General features: G+C 33.0%; 2 protein-coding genes, 1 long non-coding RNA gene and 2 other non-coding genes across 5 annotated transcripts; all 5 read left to right on the forward strand.

Moving 5' to 3' along the window:
- The first annotated feature begins 3,015 nt into the window (after positions 1-3,015).
- Positions 3,016-5,336, forward strand: LOC141609491 (uncharacterized). The gene is made up of 8 exons (XM_074428542.1): positions 3,016-3,105; positions 3,437-3,554; positions 3,639-3,729; positions 4,082-4,202; positions 4,281-4,328; positions 4,418-4,460; positions 4,552-4,596; positions 4,938-5,336. Exons 1-8 carry the CDS (start codon positions 3,092-3,094, stop codon positions 4,986-4,988), a joined length of 531 nt encoding a protein of 176 aa, XP_074284643.1. The 5' UTR covers positions 3,016-3,091; the 3' UTR covers positions 4,989-5,336.
- A 795-nt stretch (positions 5,337-6,131) lies between these two features.
- On the forward strand, positions 6,132-6,219 carry LOC141609952 (small nucleolar RNA snoR114). The gene has a single exon (XR_012527853.1). It is a non-coding gene; the product is annotated as a small nucleolar RNA snoR114 (small nucleolar RNA).
- Positions 6,220-11,968: 5,749 nt separating this feature from the next.
- Positions 11,969-13,460, forward strand: LOC141609492 (uncharacterized). Its single transcript, XR_012527437.1, has 6 exons — positions 11,969-12,080; positions 12,194-12,316; positions 12,409-12,562; positions 12,650-12,692; positions 12,780-12,824; positions 13,087-13,460. It is a non-coding gene; the product is annotated as an uncharacterized LOC141609492 (long non-coding RNA).
- Positions 13,461-15,431: 1,971 nt separating this feature from the next.
- LOC141609493 (uncharacterized) lies at positions 15,432-18,370 on the forward strand. The gene is made up of 8 exons (XM_074428543.1): positions 15,432-15,516; positions 16,525-16,642; positions 16,804-16,993; positions 17,276-17,396; positions 17,475-17,522; positions 17,593-17,635; positions 17,713-17,757; positions 18,026-18,370. Exons 1-8 carry the CDS (start codon positions 15,503-15,505, stop codon positions 18,074-18,076), a joined length of 630 nt encoding a protein of 209 aa, XP_074284644.1. The 5' UTR covers positions 15,432-15,502; the 3' UTR covers positions 18,077-18,370.
- Positions 18,371-18,698: 328 nt separating this feature from the next.
- LOC141609954 (small nucleolar RNA snoR114) lies at positions 18,699-18,787 on the forward strand. The gene has a single exon (XR_012527855.1). It is a non-coding gene; the product is annotated as a small nucleolar RNA snoR114 (small nucleolar RNA).
- The last annotated feature ends 2,710 nt before the right edge of the window (positions 18,788-21,497 follow it).

The raw sequence follows: 21,497 nt of genomic DNA on the forward strand, positions 1-21,497 counted from the left end.
TCTCAATATATTCTCCAAACCCTAACTGCTAAAACATGCTCGATCCGTACTGAAGGACGCCAAAGAAGATGGAAATGAAATAATTAGAAACACATACATGGAAATGAAATAATTAGCAGATGCTTAACGGAACCTAATTAATGGTCGATAAAAACACATACATGGAAATGTAATAATTAGCAGATGCTTAACGGAACCTAATGGTCGATAAAAACACATACATTGAAATGAAATAATTAGAACAATAAAATAATGACGATGAAACAAACCTGATAATTACAGAACGTACGTAAAGAGACGATGAAATCAACAGTGACGGCGAGAAGATAAAGCGACGATGAGAAAGAGAGAAAGAGACGATGAGAAAGTGTGTGTTTTGTGTTTGTGTTTGGTCTTCTTTGGGTTTGTGTTTGTGTATTAAGGTTTGTGTTTTGTGGTCAGCAGAGACTTGTGTTTGTGTGGTTTATAGTATGGAAGGTATTGACAACGGTTATTAAACAACAACCGTTGTGAAATATGTTTTAACAACGGTTGTAGAAAACACCCGTTGTTAAATAAGGTTTAACAACGGGTTTCAAAAATAACCGTTGTTATTACTTTTCACTAACTTTGCGCCAATTTTGCGCCAAATTATTAACAACGGTTGTTAATGTGTGACCCGTTGTTAAAACTAATAACAACGGTTTTTATAACCATACCCGTTGTAATTTATTTTAGTAAAATTCGCGCCATGCATTCTACAACGTTTATTGTGATTTTCATGAATATTCGTTGTTAAAGGGGCGTTGTAGTTGCCTAAATTTGTAGTAGTGTTGGAAAGAAAACTGATCAGTTTGCATTTTGAGTCATCATCATGTGCATATAGAGAGTAATCATCATCATGTGCATATAGAGAGTAAGTTCATCATTGCATCTTAGTTTTAATATATACATTATTATTGCATTGTTATTAGAATATGTTATTTAGAACTTAGTTTCATATCATATGCATGCACATATTTAATAATTTAATAATATATAATTTTGAATGGATAATGATGGAAAGGAGAAATATATTTTACTCCTATGAGGATAGCTCCCTGTAGGAGCCTCTTATACATGATCATCAATTGTTAATGGTTGATCAATTGAGTTATTGAAAACTCATGATATATAAACCTCTACTACACGGTTGAAAGATATCGTGATTAGTTCCAAAACGGAACATCAAAACTCCTATAGAGTTTATTTGAAAAATTATTGTCTCAACTTGAAAGTTTGAGCATATTTGAATTTACATTGAATGAGCTTTTGCTAAACATATGAAATTAGTTTATGGTCCAGAAGTACCATGACGATTAAATGTAGTCAAAGTCTACAATGAGAATGTCAATCCATACATATGTGGTTTAGCAAAGAAAATTGTTCAAAGGTATTAAATGATTTATTCAATAATTATTGGATTGATTTTTCTTAAGACACGGATTAAGGAATGGTGGCTACACTCTTTTTCCCTTCGACTAGGTTTTTTGTCCCAACGGGTTTTTCCTAGCAAGGTTTTTAACGAGGTAGGACTATAAGCGCATTATTACGCTATAGTCATGATCATCATTATTGATTGAGATGACAAATTGTTTTAGACATATAATGTTATGTCGTTTGTTGAGGAGCAACTATATCACCATTGCAGAAGTATCAATTGAAATGAAGATCCAAGAGATAATGAAATGATTATATCCAGACTGTGAAATCTTAAAGAAATATGATATCGAAGCGGTCATGAATTTCTATTGAGTTAAGATTCAAGTTTATCAACCACAATGGGTACTACTTCAACGATCATCAAGAAGCAATGTCAAAGCATGGATCATTTTTAAGATACATCAGTTATGTAATCATCAGGGGGAGTAAACACGTGCTGTACTCTTTTTCCTTATCTATGGTTTTGTCCCACTGGGTTTTCCACAGAAAGGTTTTAACGAGGCAGCTATTATTATGCGTGTTTGAAGATTATTGTACTTTTTTCCTTTCTAGCGTTTTTCCCATGAGGTTTTTCTAGTAAGGTTTTTAACGAGACATTTTCTTCAGTAATGGACATCCAAGGGGGAGTGTTATGAAATATTATTATATGGATGTCCATATCTTAGAATACTCTATAATATATTGTCTTATAGAAACCTTCTCCCATTGTATTGTATATATATACCTTTCCTAATGGAATAAGTATACAGTTTTGTCTCCCTTACTTTCTCTTGAGTTTCTCTCTCTAATTCTTCATACTCTATATTTCACAACAGTTATCAATAAGTTACAAAAGATTATATCCATTTATAACTTATCACGTCCACACATATAGTATATGCTAAAAATATCAAGCACTATTTTAGGAAATATGTTTTAGGCGGAAAAAGTTGGAGTTTCGCCTATTCATTTAGTAAATAGGGGATTATTAAGTCAAATGTATCAAGCTAAACAAAAAATCACTTTCATTTTGATCAAAATTAAGCTTAATTATTATTTGATCATCAATTTAATCGGGTCGGGTTCGGGTCACTGATAATCGGGTCGTGTTAGGTTAGGGGTCGGGTTGGGTGGGTTTCGGGTCGCAATATTTTCGGGCCTCTCAGAATGGGTCAGATTTGCCAGCTCTAAGTACAGTCACACTCCTTACGCCACTAGTCAACAAATCATATTAACTCGACTCACCAAGGAGGCAAACAAGAGTAATATGTTTCAAAGAATGCTAATAGTACAATCCACTAACCCGTTTTATATCCGTTAACCCGAATGATATCAGTCTTAAAATCTATTCGTGTTGACTCATAAGTCATATCCGACCTAAATCCACATTTAATTGATTAAAATCGTCTCGACAAGATGTCAATAAGAAGGCCTTAGGATTTTCCACCTTACATGGCTACATCTTATTTGGGCCCAAACAAAGTCGTGGCCCATTTGATAACATTGCAATTTGTAGATTTTTTGAGCTACGCAAAATCTATATATATTCCGATAGCCACTAGTCTCTCTACCCAAACGAAAACGATCACAGTTTCAAACTTCTATTATTTTCGTATCGGTCATTTGTTTACCTTGGGACGGAGCACAATATATGGCAAGAATTAGGTATTTGATCACAACAATGCATAGTTGTATTTTCAGTAGGGTTTTTGAATTCATTATTGGCGGTTCAGTAAATTGTGGATTTTATTAAGGTTTTTATATTAATCAATCTGGTGTAAAACGGGTTTACTGTAAGTGTAAATCTAATTAGTGTATATTCGTTGCACTAATCATGGTTGTTAATTAACTTGCATGACAAATTCAAGAATTGTTAGAGTATCTGGGTGCGTCACTCATTTGTTTACTCGACCGTGTGAGATCTTATTCAACATTGCTAAAGTATAAAAGCGCTTGTTTTATGTTCAATTAATTTTGTGTTTTTTTAAATGAGCAGGGTGAATCCGAGACAGAGCTGCGGGCGAATAGTTAAGGCTAGCCGCAATAGTTGGTACTGGATCAAGGCTCAACGTATTGTTAACGATATGGCCGAGGATTCACATAAAGACAAGATGGTACAATATTCGTTACATTATTCGTCTTGTTGCTCGTCCTTAATCTTATAACTTATAACAATATTCTTGTTTTTGGTTTAACAGGATAGTCCTCCTGTGGGGCCTGTATCGGTCGTGAAATTGGGTGTTCAAGGTGTTGCAGGGTTACTCTACTTTATAACTTTTCGAGTAATTGGTGAGAACGGATTGAGCACGGACTACACTACTGATGTGTGGCGTAAACCTGGTTCTTATTGGCATACCATCTAAGCATTAGTTTTCTATTGAATTCTTACCTTAAGCATTATTTTCTCGAGAAAGTCCTGAACTTTTACGATGAGACGTGATTTAATTGGATTTGTGTCGGAGTTAAGGCTATAAATCGAGTAGTCTTTTGGGTGAATGTATTATAAGTTTTCTTATTGCTAATCCTTTTCTTCCGAGTGAAGGCTATAAACCTGGTAGTCTTTTGTGTGTTATATTTTCTTATCTCGTATTCTGTATACATTATACAATTTGCTAAGAGCTTCAATATTTGTTGATTGAAGAGAGGGAAGTTAGCAGCGAGATATTTGAAGAAAAGAAGTCGAGTAAGGGAAAGGAGGGACTTGATCTTTTCAAGGGACTAAGCACACCAGTTCAAACCAGTAACACTGATGTAATTCAGGGGTAGGTTTTATTTTCGTAGTTACGATCAGTAACGCTTGTCGTCATACTGATTACTCACCACAGTGTTAATTTTGTCAGGTACAACGAGTCCAGCAAACTTCGTATCCATGGCTTCCACATTTTATTGTACGTGACACACTGACAGGACTTAAGAGACGTTTTCTCTGTTTTGTTTTGTAACATTTAATGTTAAGCTTCTTATTCGAAACTTGCAGGGAGCAAATCAGGAACCAGAGACCTAGCTTGAAATATGCCATGGTTAGTAGTGTCATGTTACCTTGACGATAAAAATCCGCCATGTTTTATTCTTGTTTCTTGTATTCGCTAATTTGTTTTCAAATTAAATCAGGCGAGGAAGTGGGCGTCAACCTCATGGAGAAAACTTTCAGAAAACGTAAGTATTTTTCCGTATGCTGTATGTAATCTGACTGTTTGTCTAAATGGGATTTTCTCGCGAATGCCATCCTTCCGAGTAGGTGTATACCCAATCACTTGTAAGCGCTTACAGACAATCACTAGATTACGAAGCAATGATTTTTGTAGCCGGAGTAGCTCGTGGAGATCAAGATTCTCGTAGTGAAATGACAGCTTGTTGTTCTTCTTATTAAGATTGTTTTGAAGGAAGGTAGCAACAGGGGATTATGAGTTATGACTGTTACGTGTCGTGTAGCGTTTTATTAATGAATTGATCTATTCTTAAAAAAAATGTCGCTGTGTTTTGTGAAATGGTTTCAGGAGAAGATGATATTCGTGGGTGAAGCAGCTAAAAGGCTAAACAAAGACTAGTTATTATTATTATTATTACTAGGTTTGGTGCCCGGCTTCGCCCGGGCTACCTCTATTTACCGTTAAATTTTAATTATTTTTAATGAAATAAACTAATCTCTCCTATTCACCATTTTCTTCCTTATTTCCTTTTACGGATTATTCACGTTTTCTTCCCTATTTTTTTTGTAGGTTGATTAGTGTGGTCCGCCAAATTCAATAGCATGTAGGGTAGTGTGTTTTATGTGGTCCAAATTCAATTTCTTATTTCTTGTGCAAAAAGAAAAGGGGAAGAAAATGGTGAATAAGAGGGAGTATGTTGGAGTTGTCTAACTCAACGTTTACTATTAGTAATATACGAGTATTTTTCTACGTCATATCTTGTAATTGTAATTATAATGAAATGTAAAATTTATTTTCAAATTATGAGACATGTTCACTACCCCGCTATTAATATTATTACTTTCACGACATTCTTTCTTAATATCATTACGTTCACTACTCCCGTGGTTACTATTGTTTCTTTTACCAATTCCTCTATTTTTTTTTTTGTTAAATTCATTATTCCCGTTAATTTTATCCGGCCTATATTTCAATAAATAAAATATTTCCTTGAGTCGATTGGTTATTTAATTGTTCATACTTTTTCTCATTGTTACCCCTATTATTTTCACTACATTCGTAGTTACTTTCACTACTCCCACTGTCATTATTATAACTGTCACTGCTCCCACATTAATACCGTTAATTTTATTAATCTCGTTGCTGCTACTATTATTTTTACTACATTTAATTTAATGTATAATTCTATGATGATACTAATTAATTACATAAGTGGAGCATGTTAATTTTAAGGAAAATCACTATATTATTGTGTTTTCTAAATTTAATTACTTTAATTTAATATAATTTCCATAAATATTCTTCATCAAGACATCTTTATATTATACTTTTAACCAAAACTATATAATATTTACATTGAGGTCCCTTTATCAGGTCCATCACACGGTGCTATCGATTTAAAACTATATAGTATAATTAATTTGTATAATTTTCTTTAATTACATTGAAGTCCCTTGGTTTCTGGAATTAATATATAGTATTGATTATTAGTACCCTGCCACGGTACAGACCCGGGTTCGATTCCCGGCTGGTGCATTCTGAAAGCTGTGATGACTTCAGCGCAGTTGTGGCAGATTTGGGTCCGCCACTGTTCTCTGACTTTCGAGATGAGAAAAGAGCAGCTGAGCTTTCATTATTTTACCTCACTTTTTTACTCCCTCCGTTCCAGTGAGATGTTTACACTTCCTTTATTTTCTACTTTTTTAAAATTTAGATCGTATATTCATCATCACTCGCTCAAGAGACTATTTTTTGGGAGATTACGGATTACTTATTTACTTGTGACAAATGAATAAACTAGCGGAAGAATTTATAGAGTAGAGCCTTGGCGAAACATCATAGAGGTGACCAAACAATTAGGATTCTCTCCATTTCTTTCTCTCCGTTTTCGAGCTTTTGAAGATATATGCCGAGCTTGCGCGAATTTTTTTTCGAGTAGTGTAAGAAACTTTACGAGCTCTGTAAAAAAATTTATGAGCTTACAAACAAAGTTTTCGAGTTTGTATGTATCTAAGAGCAATATTATGAATTATTAATAAATCTAAGTTCACATGAGCATGACTTCGTGGTTTGACTATGAATTATGATTATAAAAAGGATATTGTAAAATGGAGGGTTTACAGAAATTGATTTGTAGAAACATACTTACAAATTTTGGGAAAGTTCTCATCCTGATGACGATGATGATTCTGGGTAGTGAAGAAGAATCGTGAATCTGTGATTTTTTGTTTTTGTCTACTTTACTTTTTTGTTTTGGGATATTCTACGGCTTATCCTGACTTTTTCGGTTTCTATGTTGTAACCTTTTTTTTAATTCTACATTGTATCTCTAAACTTCTTACTTATTTTTCCATCATAACTTTGTTTAACTCTTCATTAACTTTATCACTATCAAACGACCGTCTGTGACCTTTATCTTGACTTATTAATGTTGTATCACCCTTCTATATGAGAAACATCACAAATAACTTTCAAATAAGCGGCAACTACTATTAAAAACATCTGTTATGATTCATGACATGATAATGGAGGTTTTTTGAACTTTTAGTTAGTTCAAAAATTGATAATACACCTATTCTTCTAGTAGATAGGGGATTACTAAATATCGTCGACAAATTACATCAAATTGTCTACAATATTTCAGCACGAAATGACCCGATCCGATATAAGTTCTTGTAAACCTAAACCAACCCGCCCGTTTTACCCATTTCTCAGATCTAGGTGTAACCGGTAAGTGTCGTTTATTGTCGACTTAGGATGGTTTAATCAATAAAAAGTGAAGGTTAAGTTTGTTATGTTAGGACCAGACGTGAATAGTACACATCCAAGCCTAGGTTTCGACATGTATTATATCGTCATTTTTTTAAAAAATTTTACGTAACTTATTTCAAACGTAATTTCAACGCAGGCGTACTTATTCAACATCGTTACTATCTTGATCATTGTTTACGTCGTCATTGTTTAGCTCATCGGCCAACATAATGAAAACTGTCTTAATTGGAAGTTGCAAAAACTCGTAACAAACGATTGGTTTAATTTGGTAAATTCATGGTTACGATTTCTTTGATTATGTTATCGTCATATTCAAAATCTTCTCTATTTTTTTTATCTATAAAATATTATTAAAAAGCTACCCTAAAATAATCAATTAAGTCCATGTAGACAATGCCACGTAGGATAAAAAAAGTCACGCAAACATTCATAATTTATAATTAATATTGACATTTTAATTGAATTTTTTGTGATAAAACATGTTAATAAAATTTATAATTTATAATTAAAATTTAAATTTTAATTAATTTTTTTGTAATTAAACATGTTAATAAATTAATTAAAACTCTTCATATTACTTAACACCTACCATTTTTATTAACATTTTTTCCTATTTAATTCATTTTTTTTAATTAAACATGGTAATAAATTGATTAAAACTCTTCATAATACTTAACACCCACCAAATTAATTAAAAGTTTTTCCTATTTAATTAATTTTTATAATATAATATGTTAATAAATTGATTAAAACTCTTTATATTACTTAACAGTTAACACCCATAATTTTCATTAACATTTTTTCCTATTTAATTTACCTCTTGAGTTTCTCGGCAATCAATTATCTAATTAAATAATACCACAAAATAAATTAAAAATAAAATTAAAATATTGGAATTTATGGTTGTATAATGACTATAAAACTTATAATACCTATAATAGTTTATGTCTATAAAATTTTATTAAAAGGCTAACCTAAGAAATGTGACATGGCAAGTTTAGTTGTGATGTGGCAGCTTTTAATGTGACATGGTAAAAAAAAAAGTGAAATGGATTACCAATTTAAGAAAATTTTAAAATATAAGGTAAAAAAATTTAAAATATATAAGGTATAAACACAAAAAAAGAAAGAAAAAAGAATGGTAAACCATTGATCTCCTCTCATAATTTTTGTTATTTATTTAACCATTATTTAATGAAATAAACTTTTAACTTTCCTTTCATCATTACTATATATACTCCGTATTTATGTACCATATTTTTTATTTTTCTTTCATTCATAAAATTTTGAGAGAATTTGTTAATAGAATTTTTCATATATAAAACTATTATATTCACCCTAATTTTCAATTTTATTCAAAAAAATAGCACCTAAATTCTACATAGAAAGGTAAACTAATTGTTTCATTTTTTATTTTTCTTATATTTTGTATTAATTTATTATTATTTTTTGTGTTTGTATTAATATTGCAGGAGAATGAATTTCCAACTTTATTCAAAAAATTCGTAGGTAAGGTATAGCTAAAGAACTAAATTAATTATTTCGCTTTTTATTTTTATTATAGTTTGAATTAATTAGAATCTTATTAGTTATTTTTTTTTGTTTATATTAATATTGCAGAAGAATGAATTTTCAACTTTATTCAAAAAATTGGTAGCTAAACTATAGAGAACTAGATTAATTAATTCACTTTTTATTTTTATTATGTTTTGAATTAATTAGAATTTTATTAGTTTTTTTTGTGTGTGTGTTTGTATTAATATTATAGGAGAATGACATACTCACAAATCAATAACAATGCACGAGATTCGAAATAATGGCTATGAATCTTCTTTACAGAATTTTTTCTTGGTTTGGATGACTCTTTCATCTTTGTCAGTTTTTCTTTTTTCTACAATGGTATATTTGAAATATCGAATGGTAGCAAATCTTTAATAAGTTGTTGACATGTTGTTACACTATTGTCCTTCACTCTTTAATTTCCTACAATTTAGTCTCTTTTGTAACACTTATGTTCTATTTATATTTTGTCAAACAGGTTACAAATCAAAATGCTTAGCCAAATTGTTAAAGTACGATGCACATATGTCAATTTGATCTTATCATAGTGTTATAATATGCATAAATAGTAATTAATTAGAAACCGATTCTTATTCTCCAATTCATTGTCCCAATTCCAATGCTTTCAAGCCTTTAAATAATTTTTTGTTTTCTATCAAATATACTATTCTATAACTCATAATATTTTTTGGATAAATATATTTTTTGAATGATTTGTTTATATTTTATTTTTTCATGATTTAGGAAAGGCTAATATTTCGTATGAAGTATAATAGTATTGTTTTGGTTATAATTTTTGATGAATGATCGAATATGAAGAAGCTATGTTTAGAATCGTATATGCATAAATCTCTATTTATTGCGCGATTCCGATAAATGTGTAATGAGTTTTGCTCATCTTATACTACTAATAACAATTATTAGAGTTCACCTATAAAGTTTTGATTCTTACATTACTCTCTTACTTTTTGTCCCAAATCTAATCTTATATATACTACAGAATATATTATTATAACAAAAAATGTGATATTTTAAATATATGTAACATTTCCTTGGAATTATTCGGAATAGTTGTTAAAGTTGCTCACATAAAAGTTCACGACCGTTTCTTTGCAAGATAAACATAGGGCCAAATACTTTAAAATGCACCAAAACGACAATAAAAACAATATCTTCATTCAAGCAATAAAGAGGTAAGTTGCAATGTTTGTTGGTGAAGAAAACCATTCATATTCTATAATCTTTAAGTCGATCAAAGCAATAGTCAAATAATAAAGAGACAATTGAAGAATCACTAATTAAAGAGGCAATTGAAGAACCATTAATTAAACAGGCAATTGAAGAATCATTGGCAACTCAAACGAGAAAATTGAGAGACATTGATTTTCTTTCTATAAAATCTCATCAAAATACAAATTCATATTGTTTTATTTGATACCAGGTGTCCAAACCAACATTACCCGTCCTTACAAAAGTTAGTTTTTTTTTTGTTCTCTCTGTAATTTAGAGTATTTTATTGGAATTTTGTGTCTCCTTTTTCCTTTTATTTTTGTTCATGTATTTATATTTAATAGTCTTAATTAGAGGTGTCAATTCAATTAATTAACTTGATAATTTAATTAATGATGTTATTGTAGGAGGTATGTATATGTTAATGTGATTCTAACATGGATGTGCTTTGAACTTCACGTAATTATTTTGCATACCCAATAAGAAATATTTTTACGAGACTAGCATAATTATCCATATCGTACGAGTCTTAAGATTTTGACGGGAGTATTTATTTAAATTCTATATCTATATGTGTACTTACTATAAGTGAAGTAATAAGAAGATTATATTTTTGTAGAGAAAGAAAAGATAATGAATGAAAAGTAATCACACTATATATTACGAAGTTAGGAGGTTTTTAACTGCATATGAAGTAGAAAATAAATTTTAATGCAATTTGTTCATATATGGAAGGATGACTTCTTTTAATGTTTTGTTTTATTGGTAGCAACTTGTTTTTATATTTTTAAATCCTTTGAAAACAGGGGACGACAATAGAGCGTAAATTCATATTTCAATACTTCTATGGTGTCAAGATTGTCCATAAGACCAGAAGTACCAGAAAATTCAATTTGAGGGATTGTGTCCTCGCTTCAAGACAACCAACCTATTCACATTTTGGTTTGTGTATCATCCCGAATCAAAAATTTGGAGTGTATAAAACTTTTTTTTTAAATACCGCTCCCTCAGTTATGTTCATTTATTTACTTTTTTTTTAATTAAAATTAAACAAATGATTGAGAGAGGGGGACTACTCCATATAAGTTATTCACAAATTAAACACTTAAACACAGTCAATTGTTAACGATCCCGTGATTTTCACGGGTTCCAAAACTAGTTTTAAATAAAAAAAACCATCTTTTTTTTTTAAAAAAAAGAAAATTTCAAGGTAAAATGGATAGTTATAAAGGTTGGCCCAAACAAAGTCGTGGCCCATTTGATAATATTGCCATTTGTATAATTTCTCCGAGTTACGCAAAATCTATATATAGTCTCTACGGCTCTAGCCAAAAAGAAAACGACTATTACATTTCAAACTTTCAATATATTCCGAGGTTTTACTATTTTCGTCTCAGTAATTTGTTTACCTTGGGACTGAGCAATATAGGGCAAGACACAGGTATTTGATCACAATATTCATGGTTGTATTTTTGTAGTGTATTTGAATTCATTATTAGCGGATCAGTAAGTTATTGATTTTATAAGGTTTTCACATCAATTAACCTTGTGTAAAACTGTATTATTACGGTAAAAGTGTTAATTGAATTCATGTATATTCATTACATCAATCATGGTTGTTAATTAACTTGCATAAATCGATCATAAGTCATGTAATTTCTGTACGTTATTTTACTTATCTGGTGTCTCATTCATTATTTACGCTACCGTTTTAAGATTTTATTTAACAATGCTAAAGTATGAACCCAAGACTGCTGAAATATTCGTTCCTTTTTATGTGCAATTTATTCCGTCTCTTTTAAAATGAGTAGGAGGACTGTGAGGCAGTGTGTCGGGGGAATTTGGGAGGCCGGCCGCAATGATCCTTTTTGGATAGAGGCTCAACGTATTGTTAACGAAATGGCGGAGGATACACATAAACATAAGATGGTACGATTATAAATCTTAATATTATTCGTCCTTATAACAATATTCCATTCCAATTGGATTCTTTACGTCTTTCAAAATAACTTATACCTTGCATCCTGTTTTTGGTTTAACAGGATAGTCCTCCCGTGGGGCCAGTACCGGTCGTGAAATTGGGTGTTCAAGGTGTTGGAGGGGCACTCTACTTTATAACCTTTCGAGCATTGAAATCCGTTCCTTTGCGAAAGTGGACGGCTCAGGTTAGATTGACAGAGTTTCTATGAACTGTTGGTAGTTTTGTGTGTGTTATGTTTTCTGATCTCGTATCGTGTATACATTTTGTGGCTTGAAGAGAGGGAAGTCAAAGATTTCAAGATTTCTGATAACGGTAACTCGAGTAAGGAAAAGGAGGGACAAAGCGCAACAGTTCAGATGAGTAACACTGATGTTAACTGTGTCAGGAGCGAGTCCAGCAAACTTCGTATCCATGGCTTTTACATTTTATTGTACGTGACACGATTTAATAGATGTTCTATAGGAGGAGAGTTTTCTCTGTTTTTGCGGAGTTACTTACATTTACTGTAAACTTGCAGGGAGCAAATTAGGAGGCAGAAACCTAGCTTGAAATATGCCATGGTTAGTAATGTTGTTACCTTGATGATCAAATCCGCTATATTTATTCTTTTTGCCTGGATTCGTTAATGTTTTTTTACATTTAATCAGGCGAAGAAGTGTGCGTCAACCAAATGGAGAAAACTATCAGAAAATGTAAGTTTATTTTTTTCATTTGATTGTATATGTTGAATTGAGACTTATGTTTTGCATCATGAGTTTGTTTTGCTGTGACGATCTTAATGACCTATTAAGCAATGATTTTAGTTGTTGGAGTAGCTCGTTGAGGTCAAAATTCTCGTAGTGAAACCGTATGTCGTTCTTAGCTTTTTGTTAAGATTGTTTTGAAGGAAGGTGGCAACATGGGATTATAAGCTTATGTTAAGAAATGTTGATGAGTTTTGTGAAATGGTTTCAGGAGAAGATGGTATTCATGTCTGAAGCAGCTCAAAGGCTAAACAAAGACTAGTTATTACTTACTCCGTTTATTTCCCATTAGTTCAGTTAAGCCATTTTAGGATGGAATATCAAGTATGACTCGAACTCAAATTGGAGACGTCTATGAACAATGTATTCGATTTGGCATAGTTTTGGTATGTCAATTTTTAGACTTTTACCCATGAAGGTCATAAAAGATATTTTGAGTCACGTACAATCAATAATAAATGGTACAAAATTAACATAAAGAGGTACAGTTAGAGGTGACAATCGGGTAAGTCGGGTCGGTTATATCGGGTTCGGGTCATATCGGGTCAACATACCCTTTTGGGTCGAGTCGGGTTGATACACCAACCTAGGGGTCAATGTTGTTTGTGTGGAACTCACAGAAAATTTAACAATGGAAACAAGATAAACCCTGAACTTAAAGTCTCAAGCAAAGCAAAGCACAAGGGATTCAACTGAACTTGAGCCAACAACTAAGCAAAGCACAAGCTGTTGAGGGATGTTAACTAAGCAGAGCACAAGTTAACAGGTTAAAGAGCAGTAGGGTTTTCATTCATTCAAGTCTGGTTTTTACAATGGACAAAAGGCTCTTTATATAGACCTTACAATTCTGATCCCTCCCCTTGATTTAAGCTAACATCTAAGGGCTCAAAAGGACTTACAAAAGTGGTTGAAAATATCACAACGGTCTCCTAATGAGGACGGATACAAGATTGATACACACAGGCTGAAACAACATCAGAAAAAACAGCATAAAGTACTTTTGTTTCTTTTCCTGAAATGGCTAGGCAATTCAGGCTCCTTGGGGTTTGTGCTTGGCTTCTAAGATGCTTGTTTCCTGGCTTGAAAGGGACTACTATGAACCTCTCAACCTCCTTATTTAACCTGGAGTAAACTCATACAAAAGCAAAGAGTTTTAGCATTAACATTGTATGCTCATTTCAGCTAACCCCTTGACAAGTACTCAGATTTGTGAGGCTGATTAGAGGACCTTCTGAACTTTATTTAGAAAACTTCTCCTGGACTTTTTTTATAGCTTAGGACCTTATCATGGACGAAAAATAAGTTGGAGCTCTTGGTTGGACAGTTGCCTTAAGGATTCAGGCCAATTCTCTTGATGGGTCAGAACTGGTTCTTGGTGGTTTCCCGTGTAGTTGAGTGAACCCCTGGCTCCTGCATCACGGGCCATTTCGGGTCAAATGATGTATCAGGTCGGGTTGGGTTTGGGTCGGGTCATTATCGGTTCCGATTACTTAATTGCATTACTACAATTTTTGACTATTAAATTTAGTTTTTAACCTATTATTTGGTTTAATTACTTCACTAATTTAGATCTCGCGCAATGAATGCGCGATATTTATAGAGTTACTAATATAGACCATATGCAATATATGCACGGTATTTATAGAGTTTTATATTTTTTTGTGTATTATTTATAGAATTTAAATTGACAATTCACTTAATTTTCATGTTTCTCCTTAATGTATTTTGATTAGAGAAATAAATACAATTTTAAATCGTAGAAGTGAGAAAATGAGTATTTTTTTTTGAATTTTTTTTGTTTTTTTTTTTTTACTTTTTTTTGAATTTTTTTTTTGTTTTTTTACCAAGAAATTAATGATGTTAATTTATAAATATTTACTAATAACATATCATTTTTTAGCTGCAAATTTTTATTATAAAAAGTCAATGAATTTGATCAAATATTTACTAATATCATATTTTTTAGCCGCAACTTCTTATCATAAAAAGTCAATAAATTGTTATCAATAAGTTACAAAAGATTATATCCATTTAATCGGATTGAGTTTGGGTCGGGTTCGGGTCACTGATAATCGGGTCGTGTTGGGTGGGTTTCGGGTCGCAATATTTTCAGGTCCTCTTAGAATGGGTCAGACTTGCTAGCTCTAAGTACAGTCACACCCCTTACGCCACTAGTCAACAAATCATATTAACTCGACTCACCAAGGAGGCAAACAAGAGTAATATGTTTCAAAGAATCCTAATAGTACAATCCACTAACCCATTTTATATCCGTTAACCCGAATGATATCAGTCTTAAAATCTATTCGTGTCGACTCATAAGTCATATCCGACCTAAATCCACATTTAATTGATTAAAATCGCCTCGACAAGATGTCAATAAGAAAGCCTTAGGATTTTCCACCTTACATGGCTACATCTTATTTGGGCCCAAACAAAGTCGTGGCCCATTTGATAAAATTGCAATTTGTTGATTTTTTGAGCTACGCAAAATCTATATATATACTCCGTATATATATAGCCACTAGTCTCTCTACCCAAAAGAAAACGATCACAGTTTCAAACTTCTATTATTTTTGTCTCGGTCATTCGTTTACCTTGGGACGGAGCCTGTATCCGCACAATATATGGCAAGAATTAGGTATTTGATCACAACAATGCATAGTTGTATTTTCAGTAGGGTTTTTGAATTCATTATTGGCGGTTCAGTAAATTCTGGATTTTATCAATCTGGTGTAAAACCGTTTTACTTCAAGTGTAAATCTAATTAGTGTATATTTGTTGCATTAATCATGGTTGTTAATTAACTTGCTAAATACTAGTATAGATCCCGCGCTACAGCGCGATATTTTATAGATTTGATTTATAAAGAGGCGCTCTTAATAAAAATTATTTGTATAAATTAACTGTACTTTCAATTTAATGTTATAATGTACTAATATAATATTAGTAAGAGGTAGAAAAGAAAATAACTACCGTTAAAAGACATTTAAGTTAAGTTATTTTTGCAGTACTAATATTATTGTAGTTTATTATTAAGAATTTTTTTTGACATTGATAATACATTTAAGTTAGATGTAATATCTAATTAAACGCGTATTAGGCTCGTAAAGAAAACCGGTAAAAATAATATATGTACATATGTATTTATGGTAGAGATTGAGAAAATAAGGAGCTTGGAATTATTATACTCCCTCCACTTTTTTTTGTTCACCGGTAAAAATAATATATGTACATATATTAAGAAGGTAAAGATTGATAAATATTGTGTAAATCATTTCAGCATATATTTATTTATGGTATATTTTTTAGTGTAGCTAATTAGTGGAGTCAATTAAGGGTGAGTATATTTAGAAAGATTTGGCTAGAATATATTTAGAGAATAAGAATTAGCCAGAATATAACATCGAGCGCAATTTTTCAGTACATGGGCGGGAATTTTGAGCGGGAATTTCCAAGAAGTGTTAATCTTTTAGTATATAGGGGAATCACAAGCCATATAAATTCTGTACGTTTTTTTTTTACTTATTTGGGTGCGTCATTCAGTGTGAGATCTTATTCAACATTGCTAAATTATAAACCCTAGACTGATGAAGAAAAAAAGCGCTTGTTTTATGTTCAATTTATTTTGTGTATTTTAAATGAGCAGGGTGAATCCGAGACAGAGCTGCGGGCGAATAGTTAAGGCAAGCCGCAATAGTTGGTACTGGATCAAGGCTCAACGTATTGTTAACGATATGGCCGAGGATTCACATAAAGACAAGATGGTACAATATTCGTTACATTATTCGTCTTGTTGCTCGTCCTTAATAATCTTATAACTTATAACAATATTCCTTAACCTTGGATTCTTTAGGACATTTAACAATATTCATTACATTATTCGTCTGAACATATTATACTTAGCATCTTGTTTTTGGTTTAACAGGATAGTCCTCCTGTGGGGCCTGTATCGGTCGTGAAATTGAGTGTTCAAGGTGTTGCAGGGTTACTCTACTTTATAACTTTTCGAGTAATTGGAGAGAACGGATTGAGCACGGACTACACTACTGATGTGTGGCGTAAACCTGGTTCTCAGGGCATAAAAATCAGCTCCTTCGCGAAAGTTGAGGGCTCAGGTTAGATTGGTATACCAGCTAAGCATTAGTTTTCTATTGAATTCTTACCTTAAGCATTATTTTCTCGAGAAAGTCCTGAACTTTTACGATGAGACGTGATTTAATTGGATTTGTGTCGGAGTTAAGGCTATAAATCGAGTAGTCTTTTGGGTGAATGTATTGTAAGTTTTCTTCCGAGTGAAGGCTATAAACCTGGTAGTCGTTTGTGTGTTATATTTTCTTATCTCGTATCCTGTATACATTATACAATTTGCTAAGAGATTCGATATTTGTTGCTTGAAGAGAGGGAAGTTAGCAGCGAGATATTTGAAGAAAAGAAGTCGAGTGAGGGAAAGGAGGGACTTGATCTGTTCAAGGGACTAAGCACACCAGTTCAAACCGGTAACACTGATGTAATTCAGGGGTAGGTTATATTTTCGTAGAAACAATCAGTAATGCTTGTCGTCATACTGATTACTCACCACAGTGTTAATGTTGTCAGGAACAACGAGTCCAGCAAACTTCGTATCCATGGCTTCCACATTTTATTGTACGTGACACGAATTTTCTCTGTTTTGTGTGTGACACTTAATGTTTAGCTTATTATTCGAAACTTGCAGGGAGCAAATCAGGAGCCAGAGACCTAGCTTGAAATATGCCATGGTTAGTAAGACGATAAAAATCCGCCATGTTTTATTCTTGTTTGTTGTATTCGCTAATTTGTTTTCACATTAAATCAGGCGAGGAAGTGGGCGTCAACCTCTTGGAGAAAACTTTCAGAAAATGTAAGTTTCTTTTTTCGTATGCTGTAATCTGCCTGTTTGTCTAAATGGGATTTTCTCGCGAATGCCATCCTTCCGAGTAGTCGGAGTAGCTCGTGGAGGTCAAAATTCTCATAGTGAAACCGCTTGTGATTCTTCTTATTAAGATTGTTTTGAAGGAAGGCAACAACAGGGGATTATGAGTTATGACTGTTACGTGCCTTAGCGTTTTATTAATGAATTGATCTTTTCTTAAAAAGAATTGTTGCTGAGTTTTGTGAAATGGTTTCAGGAGAAGATGATATTCATGGGTGAAGCAGCTAAAAGGCTAAACAAACAGTAGTTATTATTATTATTATTATTATTATTATTATTATTATGTGTTGCATCAAACTTGAGGTACATTGCATTCTTAGATTCTTTGTATAATTGTATACTCTGTATATAGATGTCTTGTTCTTTAGAAATTGAGAGAACCCTTACTCCACGAGTTATAACTTACAAGTGATTCTATATCTGATTATATATCCATCTTGTACGAGATGGTTCATTTTAGGTCGATTCAAGAATTATAGGCTTGCACTTTATTGTACTCGAGGAGCGGATGCACATCTACAAGATGAGCGGGTTTAACTCACAAAATCATTTGTAGCTCTCTCATTGAGCCTAGACTTTTGTACATGAGATTGAATCAATGTAAAAGCGCACTATATGTTGCGATCTCCTAGTTCATGTCGAGAAAATATCGGCTCGAAACAGTGAAGAGAGTGACTTATTGTCTATGAAGTATCAACTAGCCAAGGCATTTAGATTCAAAGATACTTTCCAATAAGTTAAATAATTAAAAGAAAGCAATATATAGAGGTACTTGCATTGAGAAAGCAATAAGCACTAGTGGTCTAGTGGTAGAATAGTACCGTGCCACGGTACAGACCTGGGTTTGATTCCCGGCTGGTGCATTCTGAAAGCTGTGATGACTTCAGCGCAGTTGTGGCAGATTTGGGTCCGCCACCATTCTCTGAATTTCTGATTAGAGAGTTGCGCAGCTGAGCTTTCAGTTTTACCACATTTTTTATCATTAAACCATTATCTTTTAGTTAAAGCATGATGATTTTTTTATTAAATTCTAAATTATAATTATAATGTTTTAATCAAAATAAAATAAAAAGGATATGAAATTAACTTGTAGAACTTTTAAAAATATAGGATTACCTTATAGAAAATCTCAAAATTCAATTGGCCACGTCACATACTTAACGGATAAAACTAACGGAAAAAAAGTTAAGGGTCACGGCAATGCGTATTAACAGAGTTAAGGGTTACCATGTGTGTTCTCTGAAAAGTATGGTTAGTAGAATTTGAAAAAATATAGGGTTAACATGTAGAAAAACCCAAAATTATAAAAAGAAAAAGACTAAAGTACCCTTAATTGTATAATAACACTAAACAACAGAGGGTATAAGTTTATTAACTGATTAAAATCGCATTGACATGATGTCAGTAAGAAGGCCTTATAGATTTTTCCACGTTACATCTTTTATCTAGGCCCAAACAAAGTCGTGGCTCGATCGATTACAGTTATGCAAAATCTATATATAGTCTCTCCGGCACTACCCTAAAAGAAAACTATTACAGTTTCAAACTTCCCATATATTCCAAGTTTCTAGTATCGATTTTTTAGTCTCAGTCATTTGTTTACATTGGGAGTTTGGGACGGAGCAAATACCCGCACCATATATGGGAAGGCATAGGTAATTGATCACAACATGCTTGGTAACTTTTGTATGTTTTTAGGGTATTTAAATTGTTCAAGTATGAGACTTTTAGTGTATTCTAGAAGCTTCCGGAATATTCTAGACTTATCCGGAATGTCCTGGAATAATGTAGAAACAACTAGAAGAGTCTAGAAGAGTCTAGAAGGATCTAGAAGAGTCATGTATGTTCTAGATTTATGTAGAACAACCTAGAACCTTCTAGACGTGTGTATAAGTGGTAAGGAACTCTAGAGAGTTCCGTGTCTAGGCCACTCTAGAATGTCCTAATCTAGAGTGTTCTTAGGATGTATGAGAAGGAGGAGGAGCTCTATAAATAGAGGACCTCCCCTCCCATTTCTATGAACCCAAGTGGAACAAGGTGTATCCTGAATTTCACAAACAAATAATACACAAACTAATTCCTTCAAACTAAACTTCAACTAATCAACCAAACTAACAACTAATCTCCACTCTACTTCCTATACTCCCCCATACACCAACAAGTGGTATCAAGAGCTCTAAAGATCTTACGGCAACAAAATAAAACTATGGCTTCCGCATCAAACACTCTATTGCCCGCTCCTCTAGATTTTCTAGATTTATTTAGAGGAGAAAATTACGACCATTGGTGCATTAAAATGAAGCTCTTTTTAAGAGCAAATGCACTATGGGAGATAGTGGAAAATGGTCCCCAAAAACAACAAGAAGGTGTTCCAACCACCGAAGCCACCTTAAAGAAAATAAAAGAGGATGAAATAAATGACGCCAAAGCCCTGTGTTTCATCTTTGATACCGTTTCGGAGATCATTTTTCCAAAAATAATGTGGGCTTCTACCGCAAAAGAAGCATGGGATTTACTCCAAAAAGAATTCTATGGTGATGAAAGGATAAGGGCATTACGTCTTATTGCCTTAAGAAAACATTTCGAAAATTTGAAAATGGGGGAGAATGAAGACATAAAAACCTACACTTGGAGAGTAATGGAAACAGTTAACCAAATGAAAATATATGGTGAAGATGTCGCCGATACGAGGATTGTGCAGAAAATTTTCGTAACATTGACAAAAAAATTCGACATGATTGTCAATGCTATTAAAGAATCAAGGGATCTGTCGAAACTCACTCTGACGGAGCTAATTGGACTCTTACACGCCCAGGATCAGAAATTCAAGACTCAAGAATCTTCTTCCGAAGATGCAATCTGGAATAGGGAAGAAAAGAGGGTTGAAAGAAATGTGACCTTACTCCCTGATCATCCCCAGCATCCACAAGGTAATGCTGACACAACCAACAACAATGATTCTCCTATTCCTCCATCAACTCCTAAAGCACATTCTCCATCCTCGAATGACAATGTGGAGAATGTTACAGGAGCACAATGTAAGAGAAATCTATCTGAAATTTATGTAGAATGTCCCTCCATTCAAGATACAGAAGAGTGCGAAAGATGCTACTTCACTTTTGAGGAGCCAAAAGACTTTGATGAGGCTTTCAAACACAAGGAGTGGCAAGAACCTATGGAGAAGGAGATAAATATGATAAAGGAGTTGGTTGACAAGCCAAGAGATCGAAAGGTAATTGGTGTAAAATGGGTTTATAAAACTAAGTTGAATCCTAATGGCTCTATCAACAAGCACACAGCAAGAATGATCGGCAAAGGATATTCCCAACAAGATGGAATTCACTACGAAGATACATTTGCTCCAGTTGTTCGTCATGCTACCATCTCGAGGAGGAGACGTACATCGAGCAACCTCCGAGTATGGCGTTACAAAAGAAAAAAGAAAAAGAAGAGGAATGATCAAGCTAAGTGTTACACCAAAAGTCTCAAGGAGGAGTGTTGAAGTATGAGACTTTTAGTGTATTCTAGAAGCTTCCGGAATATTCTAGACTTATCCGGAATGTCCTGGAATAATGTAGAAACAACTAGAAGAGTCTAGAAGAGTCTAGAAGGATCTAGAAGAGTCATGTATGTCCTAGATTTATGTAGAACAACCTAGAACCTTCTAG

This window comes from Silene latifolia, chromosome 10, assembly GCF_048544455.1.
Source record: "Silene latifolia isolate original U9 population chromosome 10, ASM4854445v1, whole genome shotgun sequence".
Classification (NCBI taxonomy): Eukaryota; Viridiplantae; Streptophyta; class Magnoliopsida; order Caryophyllales; family Caryophyllaceae; genus Silene; species Silene latifolia.